The sequence below is a fragment of the Anopheles arabiensis genome, chromosome 2 (assembly GCF_016920715.1).
Source record: "Anopheles arabiensis isolate DONGOLA chromosome 2, AaraD3, whole genome shotgun sequence".
NCBI classification, from domain to species: Eukaryota; Metazoa; Arthropoda; class Insecta; order Diptera; family Culicidae; genus Anopheles; species Anopheles arabiensis.
Window position 1 is genome coordinate 77,465,013 of NC_053517.1, and position 12,201 is coordinate 77,477,213.

A 12,201-nucleotide genomic window follows, 5' to 3' on the forward strand; every position below is an offset into this window, starting at 1 on the left:
GCGTTTGAAAAGCTTTCGCTATCCGTCGGTAGATGACGCTGGACTGTCTAGATGAAAATTCTCATCGGTTTCTTATTTTATTTTTATTTTTTAAATAAATGTTAACAATTTTGATGTTAAATGTTTTCATCATTTCATTAATGTGGAAAGTGTAAAACGCATGCACAACATAATGCTACATGTAAAGCAATTGTTATGAAAACAATGCTGAGGTGAAAATCGAATTCACACTAATGATTACGCTTGAAAAAGTGGTAATTGAAGATTTGAAGAGCTGAATACTGGGATATGATATGTATGTGATATTTGTCACATACATATCATATCCCAGAGATAGAAACAAATGCTATTTGTTCTTTAATTTTATTGTACAAAAAACGCTGAGTAAAATTTCTTGTTTTATACATGCTAGGCAAGATAATTGGCATAGAAGTCATGACTTTAAAAAGGCATATGACTGATTTTTGTAAGTTTAATAACCCTTGAATAAAGCTTCCCTCGGAGCTTTTTAAGGTACAGAAAACGATTTTGGACAGACAGACAACTTTACATACTTTACTTATCCGGCCTACCGCGCCCGCTCTGGGCTTTGTTGATGGCCTAAAAAGACTTTACGGGTTTGGTCATCCGTTTCCATGCGTACAACATGGCCAGCCCACCGGAACCTGGCGAGCTGAATATGCTGCACGACAGTGAGGTTACGGCGTATGTGAGTATCGGTACTATATAGGTGCTATATTGTCCCAGTTTCGTCCGTCGCGACAGATTCTTTGACTGAATTCAAAGGCTGTAGAATGACCGGACGGCAGCCAGCATTCTTGCGCGCAACTCAGCTTCCATGCTATTGTCGTTGCTAACCTTTGACCCAAGATAGGTGAATTGTGAGACGACTTCTAAGGTACGTTCACCTCTGTACATCACGCCGGCGTAGATTCTGATTATTTATTGGTAGGGCCGCTGATGTTACCACAATCAGTTTGGTCTTTGCCACATTTATATGCAATCCGAGGTTCTCTGTCGTCTGCTCGATCCCTTGGTAGGCTTCTGCTACATAGCTTGGCCGCAGACCAATGATGTCTAAAACCATCAGCGTACGTCAGGATCTGGGTTGACTTATAGAGGATGGTTCCAGAAGTCTCCATGGACAGGATCTTTTAGACGGGAAAGTAAGATTTTAATTTAAGATGAGTTAAACAGGCGAAGGAAGACAATCAGCCCAGATTCTCAAAAAACGCATACAAACAACAACTGCTCTTTTTCATTTTCAGCACAAATAATGCCACTTAGAGTTTTGTATTTAATCGACTATTAATATTTTTCAACAGCTAATTCATACGGCTCGCGAGTGGTTAACACACAGATTCAGTCTCTAGTGAATAAAAACATTGACTGACAAGTGATTAGCGAGGAGACGTTGTGGTTCGTCCTGACTCGATATGACCGTATGCATGATCTGCGTCAAGCTATCGACCTAATTTACTCAGTTTTGTCAGCAGTAGACGACGATCTACTCTACAGGACGTTTAAATGTGGCACAATATTGCAGTGCTTCAACAGAGCAACCCTGTATTTGTGGAGACGCCCGGTCATTTTCGTACATAAAGGACTGTACTGGACACGATGGATGACCTTGCTCCCAACAAAGATATCCATTCATACTCAATAAATAAGAAAAAAAGAAAAATGAATTATTGATTAATATATCGAGTTTATTTATTTATTTGCTAAGCAGGTTAACATTTGACATTGTAAGGCCAATCGCATCCAGTGATAGCTTCGTTGAAGTACAATCCACTCGGACAATCGAACAACGCTTGTCGACCACCGTCATAACATCTGTAGAACTTGGTGCAATTGCGCGGATCGCGGAAGTAACCGTCACGGGGACAAACAAATACGCCGGAACCGGGTGTGACGGGTTTGGTGGTTGTCGTGGTAACTACCTGTCGAGCGGTCGTGGCCGTAGCAGGACGTGCTGTCGTTGGAGCAGGAGTTGGAGCAGGAGTTGGAGCAACTCCCCCATTTCTGTTCACACAGTTATTCAGTGCAGTCATCAGCGGAAATTTGGAGCCACATTTGCCGGCAAAATCGTCCATGTCGATCGCCCACACCATACCACCGCCGAGTCCGTACTTTGCAATCACGTCACACTTCTGCCCGATGCTTTCCACACTATCGTAGCTGACCCACTCACCGCCACCGGAAGCGAATGCGCCCACCTGTGCCGAGTCGTACTGCTTGCGGGTCAGCGTGGGGGATGAACAAATTTCGTAGTAGGCGAGTATCCCTGCTTCCTGCGTGATTGGACCTTTAGTGCCGACACCACTAACCGGTGCACCAACACCGTTCACGCTTGGGTTGGCCAGCTTGAAGGTACGTCCATACAATGGGATGCCCAAGTTGAGTTTGCTTGCAGGCGCACCCTTACTCAGCCAATAGGTAATCACAGCTTCCGCGTTCAGCGCACGCTTATAGTCCGAATTGTCCAGTGCGGCCGATCCCGGGTAGAGGGCGGCTTGGTGTCGAGTGACGCCATAATCCCCCTGCAGGTCGTACGTCATCAGGTTGATGAAGTTGACGATGCTCGCAATGGCCGGAATATCGTACCGATTGATGGCTTCGAAGCTGGTACCACCAACAGCCACCGTTAGCAGATACTTGCTCGGTGCGAAAGCGGCCGCCAGATCCCTTAAAAGCTGCACAAAGACGCCCTTATCAGTGGGATACTCCCAATCGACGTCCAAACCGTCGAAACGATACTTTTGCAGTAAAGCTATCACACTCCGCACGAACGTTGCACGTCGCTGAGCATTGGTGGCCATCGGGGTGAAGTTGTCGGTCGCAGACCAACCTCCGACGGCGGCTATCGTTTTCAGGGCGGGATACCTCTGCTTCAGATCGCTAAACTTCGCCAGCATATTGTACTGCCCACTGGCAACGTTTGCATCCGAGGGGACAATCGAACCGTCCGGACCGATGTCGAAGAACGCGTAGACGAGCTGCGTGCACAGTGCGGGATTAATATTATTGATATCGAACCCTCCACCGTTCTGACGCGACACGGCCCATGTTCCGTAGTAGCACACGACTTCTCCTGCAAGGTTGGGAACGATCGTCGATAGAGTAGCTCCGATGCGATGATGAGAGGCCATACTTACTGCTTTCGACTGCTGCCAGCAGGGAACAGGCAGCCACCAGTAGAATTGACCACAGCGGAACAGAGCGACCCATTTTTTCTCCACTTCGGCAAACCCGACACTTAGCTAACAAGCTCTTGGTCGAGTGGAAACTTCGATAGAACTACCGAAATTGGGATGCCTCTTTTATACCACTTTCGATCGTGGGTACGCTCGAAAAAGAGCAACAACAACGAATAACACATTCGGCAGCAACTGTACAAACATTCATCTCCAGATACGCGGGATAGTACGGCTAGAGACAAACACAGGTCGATGCGAAGAGTGGCAGATGGTTTGAAAGAAACCCTCGCGGAAACTCTCGCAGTTGATGTTGGTAAGCGAAAGTGTACGCTCGATGGGAATCGAATTACGATTGAAGTGGTCGTAAGAATGCCTGTGTAGACTAAATTGTTCAACATTATTAACTCATTGGCACAAATCCATCAGAAGAAAACAAGTTCGGCAACTGTATAAGCTGTACAAGCAGTGAGCTCTAATCACGAATCAATTGCCATTTAGGCGTTCCAAAAACCATCACGTAATTGAAAACGATCGTTGCGATTCTATCTCTCCGTGTTTAGTTAGCTTAGAAATATTGGGGATGCGAGTTGAAGAGGCTAAGTGTAAACATCAGTAGTCTTAAAATTGCGGCAACTCAACGAGTAGCCTAGAGGAACATCGGAAACCTTCCGTAGAAGGTAAGGCAATATACGTACAGAACAATGATAGCTTTATATAGTAAACAAAACAAAATGATATCTAATTACAACGTTCTTTCTGTTAACTTACTAATAAAGGAAGGTAGGACACTGCGGAAAAGATGGACACTTCTCAGAAATAGTTGATAAAAGTAATTACGAAATGCTCGTGTCATCAAAGTCTTCAATGCCACCTATAAGATCCTGTCTCAAATACTGTTCTGCAGGCTTTCTCTCTCTCTCTCTCTCTCTCTCTCTCTCCCAATCTCGCTCTCTCTCTTTCTCTCTTTGTCTCTCGAGATTGTACCCCAGTTGTACCCAAAATGTTGAATCGTGCGCACCCTTTGGATCTTATTTGATTACTACGGATCTGAAGTTGCATACTGTGCAGGTTTGCAATCATATAATATATCATATATGGAGTGTGGCATATGCAAGCACACTGTGGAGCTGTGATATTAGACTGTGGTATCCGGTGTACACTGCTGCGAAGTGATACTGATGCTGTTTCATAAAATTAAACTTATTAGGCTCCATAGATAAGGTCTGTCCACATCGACTACTACCGACTACTGTAACGCTCCATTCAATGTTATGCTTCGCGGAATTAATCAGTATACCTATCAGTTTGACTTCATTATGCCCATGTCCATGTTTCAAAATTCCCAGCGAATGGCGTAAATAAATAATAAATATATTCATCACTGCACTTTAGCTTACGATACATATAAAAATGTTTACGTATTTTAGTATTTTGCATATCATATACAAGATATAAGCAGTAAATTTTTTTTTCAAATATTTGCGCTCATTAAAGTAATAATGCACAATTACATTGAATACTATGCATTCTAAGGCTGGTATGTGAATATAATTTGTGTTGTGTATAACGTTTGCATTAAAAACAGGAATTATTATCGGATGTCTGTAAAAAAAACTTGGACCGATTGCAATGCAATGCGAGCATCCAAACATGAGGTCCAAAACAGCCAAAGTCATACAAAATCAGGAAAAAGTCCGCGCCCTTGCGTTTCAGCGTCCTCCCGATGTTTACCGAGCTGACTCGAATAGTTGTGTTCGATAAACATGTATGCGTATCAGGTAGCTGAAATTGTACTGCTTACCTGGCGTATGCCGCTGTGATACCGAGCAAGACGCATAGACAACGCGTCTAGAGGACATGTGTAGCCGTGAGGAAATTTTTCTGTGTTTATTTTGCCTTTCGATCCTGATGAGTGAAGCATGCATACCTTTCCCTCTCATGTTAATAGTGAAGATAGAATCGTATGCAATCGGCTCTGCATTCAGGCGTGGGCAGGCCCGTGGACGTCGTCTGTACGCAGACATTGGACCGGAATTGAGTGTCATATCAAAATTACGCTGAAATTCGCCTGGCGTCATTGCCTGCTGCTGCGAAGCCTGTGGACGCGATTTCTGCTTCCTGAGGTGTTTGTTTATGTTTTCCAGGCACTATTTCACTGTTTGATCGGTTGATCGGTCGACCTCCCAGTCAAGCTAGCGCAGCGATGTAGCCACTTGTCTCTCGGTCTTTATTTTCTGCTTCCATTGGAAACTCAAGTCACTCAGGGTCGTCGGCCATTTGGAACTGGGTTTTCATTCGATGCTCTCATTGTTGTCTAATTGTGCCAAGATATTGTTCAATAGTTTGGCCGGTTGCTTCGGCGTTCCGGTCAAGCTAGCGCAGCAATGTAGCGACTTGTCCTTCGATCTTCATTTTCAGCTTTCTATGGAGCTTCGCTCAAGGTCGCAACCTCCCGAATACACCCGTCTCAAACGCGAAGCAGCAAGAATTTGATTGAGAATCAATGCCACGAATACCAATTACCTGTTCGCCGGAGATTCAGCCCTACTAGGAAGCAAAAATCTCGAGGTGATAAAGAAGTTCTGGTATCTTGGGATAGCCGTTACTTCGGACAACGACGACAGCGCATTGTGCAGGGGAATTTTGCATACTATGGGCTTCGCCGACTGCTGAGATGACTTCGAAACCGCACGAAAAGTGAGATATACCGCACATTGATTCGCCTGGTGGTCTAAAAAACGCTTTGGGCGTGTTTGAGCGACATATTATCCGGACTATCTTTGGCGGTGTATTCGAGCATGAAGCGTGGAGAAAAAGGATGAACTACGAGCTTGCTAAGCTATATGGCTAACCAAGCATCCTGACAGTGGCGAAGGCTGGCAGGATACGATGGCTGGGACATGTTATGAGGATACCGAACTCAAGCCCCATCATGAGGCATGAGGCGCAGGGGACCACATCAAACTCGATGGCGGAATCAGGTGAAGCGAGACCTGTCGGAGATCGGGTGCAGCCACATAGATAGGAGATGCTACATAGATGGGAGATTGCAGCCAGGAACCGAGCATCCTGGAGTATGATTATTGACCGGCCCATGTCCCGACGACGAGCTCTATCGTGAGCAGGCCAACAAGATAGAAAAGAGAGAGAGAGAGACAGAGAGAGAGAGACAGAGAGACAGAGATAGGATATAGATAGATAGATAGATAGGAAAGGACATGTTTCTTCTGTCTTTAATAATGATTGAATGTTTAAAAGTTTCGGTCGATGTACAACCAAAAATGTCCAGCAGTTGTCGACCTAATTATCCAGATTTTATAAATTTCTAAATATTGTGAAATTCTTCGATGTTGTTTAATTAGATTTTATGCGCTCTGCACATTTCTTGCGCTCTGCTAGCTAGTAGTAGATACAAATGTGTTTTGACAGCTGTAAACAATATAAAATGTGATGTGCGCAAAGCACAACAAACTCCGAGTCCTTCCATAGCTCTACTCCACGTTTCAGCAGTACTCCCTAACAACAGAACAACCCCAGCAAATGCGTCCAAATTCGAAATGTCATTGAGGCATGGCCACTAGGAAAATTTGTGTTACAGCTGTGCAAACAATGTTTGTGCTCATTTGTTCGATAACGTACGCAAAATTATCTTCCCATTTTGATGTTGTTAGACTCTTCAATGTTGTCACAGGTGTTCAATTGGACATATGTAGAAGGGTGCGTACATCAGATCGTCCCCGGTGCTCACCTGAACAGCAGCTGTTTTCTGTGTAAATTTTGTTTTGGTTTATTTTAGTTTTGGTTGATTAGAAAAGTAAAAAAAAAGAGATAATACTTAATAAAGATTGTACCAAACAGTTTTTTTTTATCCATCCGGACTCACATCCAGATTGCAGATTACTGTGTGAATTCTGTACGTTTTTAGGAGAATTGGAATAAATTGTATGAAAAGCTAGATCGCTACTTGACGTGGAGGAACGCCGTACTCACTTTGGCTCCTCTGATCCGTTTATTCGTATGTGCCGTGAGTTTAATGTCATTTGTGATCGTCATCAACCTGACATCTCGCGCACCGCATTGCTAAATAGTATTCGGGTCGTGCGACTTTTTACATGTTAATCATTGTACTTAAGACGAAGCGTGACAAATGGATGACCGAAACATGACCATGATATAAAGATTGTAAACGAATTCGCTTCAAATGGGCCACTCGCGGTCCGTTGAATTTTAATTAATAAATAACAAATAACAACCGGAAACCCCTTTAGCTTTTAGTCTGGGGTGTTTAATTATTTGAATGTTCTGGGTATGCTCTGGTTTGTTACTGTTCAGCGGTCAAACAGGTGAATATTTCGTACGGAAGTGGAGACGCCTGGTCCTGCACGACCGATAGGATTAGATGGCTAGAATCATAAAAACACTGTCAATACTTCTTGCAGCGATGTAGTCATGCCAGTCTATGCTGGAAGAAAGAATTTACTTTTACTCGGTAACACTTGTTATACTAACCGTTGATGGTAAACGTAAAGATATACCGTCGCCGGCGTTGCATGACCCCTGAAAGTATACAATATGGTCATTGACTGGAATTGTTTACTCAGTTTGTACTCATAAAACATATTTGAATAATTTTCACGGGCGAGAGTCAATCGGTAAGAACCAACTAATGGATCTGGTGCACCACCACTGCGACATTCATATGACTAGTAGCAATGATTTCAACGGTTGGTTCCAGGGCACTACCTTCCGAAGCAGGAGAACCTAATGTATCTGAAAATAGACACTTACAATCATCAATGAGGATCAATGATCCTCTTATCCTCATCATTCAACTTCTGCTTTTCCGTTAGGGTGTGCAAGGAAACACAGCCGTTGCTTAGAAGAGACTATGCTGCCACCAATGAACCATCTGGTCGTTCCTTTCTTCAAAATTTTATGTATAAGTTTACAAACAAATATAGTTCGAAAATCTTTAGTTTTTTACTGTTTGATAGCCGACGATAACGCAGTCTTCGAAGATTTGGAGTCCTTCACGCCTGGCCACAACGAGTCATAGGCTATGTCCACAGCGATTAAATATTCGGTACAACCCTTCGATTCTTGCAACGAGCCAATACTTCGCGTGCCCTATCGGATGTGCTGGGTACGTAACACATCGCTACAGTGCAGTAAGTAATTCTCATAAGCCCATTAGTAATTCTCTTAAGCTCCATTGACTTTATTCGTATCAGCCACTAAGTAGAAACTTTTTCTAGCAGATGTCCCACCAGTTGTCGTCACTTGCTAATTAGTGCTTCATAAAAACAAATATCGTGGCGTTATTGTTTCTGTTCTAGTAGTAATACTGACGCACGACTGGTTTTATTGACCATGCATCCCTGCCTGAGAATCGTGGTAAGGCAGCTTGCGTATTTATCACCAGAATACTATACAAATCCATCATCCCGGACACTTCGTCGCATTTATGTACACAGGCTACCAGATGCCAAAGTAGCAATGAAAAAAAAACAACTCTACTGGACAATAATCTTTCAGTAGAAAATCTTAGAAATTCAACTATCTAATTACTATATATAGTCAATAGTCTTCGATTTACAGAACTAGCAGGAGTCAGTGCACATATTTACTCCGAGCTACTTTGGTAACTTGGAGATTCCTCGGGAACGCACAAACCGCGTATTTCCGGAACAGACTGTATTTACTAACTACATTTCCCACATCGTTGATACTGGTTTTCCCAAGGTTTTCAGGTTGTTTCCCGAAATTTTGTGAATGCTTCCCATAGTTTGTTGGATTATTCCCACGGTTTATTGGGCGATTACCATACATCCAATGAGACGATTCAAATGAATTATGGGAACTATCGAAACATCTATGGGAAATGGAGAATAAATCGTGAATAACTCGTGACCCAAAATAATACGAGAACCAACCAATAATGATGATTGGATATATATAGTCGTCCTTAAATGTTTACTACCGTTGTAAATGTATTGCTATTAGTATTGGTAGATATGTATCCCAGTAAATAAGACCTAGCATGTAAACGCAAACAATGACTATCATTTCAGAGAAAAATTCAGGTTTGTTCTTGAAATAATTATATACAGGTATGAGAAACATTACATTATTGATGGGTGTCGTAAGAATATACAGAATTTAAATAATGGTACAAAGTAGATGGTAGAAAGTAGGGGCCGGTCTGATGGTACAGCCGTCATCTCGTACGACTTAACAAGATGCCCGTCATGGGTTCAAGCCCCGAATGGAACGTGCAGCCATACGTGTAGGACTGTCTATCCTGGCCTTGACCGACAGCGATTGTTGTGCAAAAGAAGAAGAAGAAGAAGAAGAAGAAGAAGAAGAAGAAGAAGAAGAAGAAGAAGAAGAAGAAGAAGAAGAAGAAGAATAATAATAATAATAATAATAGTGTTAATAATAATAATAATAATAATAATAATAATAAGAAGAAGAAGAAGAAGAAGAAGAAGAAGAAAGTAGATGCTGAATATAATGCTTAACTTAATTCTGAGTACTACTCGGTTGCCATAAAGTTTTTCTAGCTCATTCTCTCCTACTCAATATCCACAACTTCAATTCTTGCACACAGTGCAATCGATCGTACGTGCTGGAAAACATCTAAACCAACGCTTCCATACGATGTGTTTGCTTACCCATCGCATCGCGCTGCGCACTACTCTCAAAATTTCACACCTGACTGTGATTTCCACGTTTCAGCGCAAACACATCCGTCCACCATCAAACAACAGGCAACAATGTGTTGCTCGCGATCGAAATAACGCTTCACCGACGAAGCGTGTATAAGAACAAACAGAGTTATGAAAAAACTACTTCATTCTTTATTACACTCACAGAACCTCTTACAATAGTAGATGATGATGATGATGCTGAGATGGGGATGAGTAATTTACAGATGAACACTAAAAATACATGGATGCGCATCCCTTCCACGTGCCGACCTCACTATAAGCCGCTGGATGAAAGGGTTTGTTTATGATTGAGTAGGTGCAAAATTGGCACCTCCGCCACCGTTCGGCGCTCGCACTCGACGTCTTTCCGTGTACTGCGACTTGTACCGGAACACCGGTCGGAAAAGATGCGTTTCGGCGGTTTCCAGGTCGGACGGTTCTTCCTCCAACAGCTGACCGGCAACTGGTTGTTCCTCAGCTAACAGCGGTGCATCACGCTGCTGCCTATGCTTTTCTGCGGAGTGTGCCACGTTAGTCGCTTCACCGTGCTGACCGTGTTCCCCATCGTGTACATGCGCAGCCTCATCCTCTTCGCTTGACTCTGCCTGACCGGCGTCGTCGTTCTGCTCATGATGGACATCATGTTCCTGCTCCCCATACACAGCATCATGGTGGTGACCGGCTCGGAGCCATTCCTCGTACTTTCTATCATCCTCCATCATCTCGGCAATGCTCTCCTCATCCCACACATCCGTGCAGTCGATGGCGTAGCTGCTGCATACCGTCCCGAACAACGCCAGCACCAAAGCTGCCAAAATCTAACCATACAAATCAAGGTACGCGCAAACAGTCAAACAATTAGTCATATCCTCACACTGATTTCAGCCGCACACTATCTATACTCACAATTTTCATGTCTGCTTTTTTGTGGGGCACCCAAAAACGGTAACACACAGTTTTGATTCTAGCTCAATAAACACAGTTGCACACGTACACGCTCAGACGCCGGGGTTGTCGTCCACAAATAATAAAGATATCACACTGTAGCTATCACACCCTTCCTGCCAGGTTTGCACTTCACACCTTTCTGCCGATCGGTGATTGATAGGCGCGACCATTTATACGACAATCCTGTCACCTACCGCGCGAGCTACACGTGGAACTCACCGTTGCAACGGGCGCGCAAAACTGGGTGTGAGTGCCCGGCCATCGATGACGTCGAGCTGGCACCTCGGGATCATCGGTAAGCCAGCACACGGCACGCGAGAGACGTAAATCCTACCGCAAATAGCGATGTCAACAAACCGCCTCTGGCGAGCCACCGCCAAACCTCAACGCTAAACTACGTCGCCGCCGTATTCCGATCAGGGGGCGATGAATGGAACCAGCCGGAACTGGTTCCTTTTGATGGATGGGGTGGGGTAATAGTGCGAAACATTTGGCACACTATGGCACGAGGTTTTGCAAATGCCGTCACGCACAACGCCAATACAGGTATGGCCGTGATTCTGTGTTTGTGCCGAGATGCTTTTGAATAGTGTCGCTGCAAAACGATGACATAGGTCAGGTTCATTAGGAGAGTATGATAATGGCCGATTTGCGCACTCTTCTGTTGGTACCACGGCGTTGCAATCTTTGTTTGCACGAGCAATCAAAGCGTACTGAGTAATGGTGGGATTTCCATGGAAAGGAACAACCGGCTTAAAGCGATTTAAATTGCAGCCTATACTGTACTCATTTTGCAAACAGTGCTATCTGCATGGCTTTAGTGAGCGAAATTGTGAGTTTATTCATAACTAAACTATTCACACCGTTTAGTTTGATTTAGTACCAAGTGTTCCGTGTGTGATTCGTTTCCTGTTTTACTGACACACTTCTGGCGTGCGAAGTGCCATCCAAATCGTATTACCCACGGTTACGAAACTCCTAACACGTTTGCCAAATACCGGAAATCTTGTCACGTGAGTGAGCAATTATCAGCACAGCACATGCTGTTTGGATAGTTCCCAAAAAAATACGGGCCACTTCTTTACGCATGTACAAACGGCGGTACTCACTCCTAGTGAGTGAGTGCGGGGCTGCAAGCAAACATCTGCCCGAAACTATTGAACGCCGGATTGATTGATTTGATCGGTGTGCTAAAAGCAAACACCACGCTTATTCTGGAAACGCACGATCCGGCATTTAGCAGCGATGTTCAAACAGCCGAATTACACACCTTGCCCGAAACCCCACCTTTCCCACATTCCATTCACACACCGCTAACATTCACCGGGACATTCCGGGCAAAC

The 12,201-nt window shown here is 44.0% G+C and overlaps 2 protein-coding genes across 2 annotated transcripts; both read right to left on the minus strand.

Moving 5' to 3' along the window:
* Positions 1 to 1,733: 1,733 nt before the first annotated feature.
* On the minus strand, positions 1,734 to 3,152 carry LOC120894276 (chitinase-3-like protein 1). The gene has a single exon (XM_040296775.1). It carries the CDS (start codon positions 3,150 to 3,152, stop codon positions 1,734 to 1,736), a length of 1,419 nt encoding a protein of 472 aa, XP_040152709.1.
* A 6,885-nt stretch (positions 3,153 to 10,037) lies between these two features.
* On the minus strand, positions 10,038 to 11,018 carry LOC120893538. The gene is made up of 2 exons (XM_040295493.1): positions 10,817 to 11,018; positions 10,038 to 10,728 (listed from the first exon to the last, which is right to left on the minus strand). Exons 1-2 carry the CDS (start codon positions 10,823 to 10,825, stop codon positions 10,213 to 10,215), a joined length of 525 nt encoding a protein of 174 aa, XP_040151427.1. The 5' UTR covers positions 10,826 to 11,018; the 3' UTR covers positions 10,038 to 10,212.
* Positions 11,019 to 12,201: the final 1,183 nt, after the last annotated feature.

Coding starts and splice junctions, on each gene's coding strand:
- LOC120894276 (XM_040296775.1), bottom strand. CDS start 3,152: ATGGCCTCTCATCATCGCATCGGAGCTACTCTATCGACGATCGTTCCC.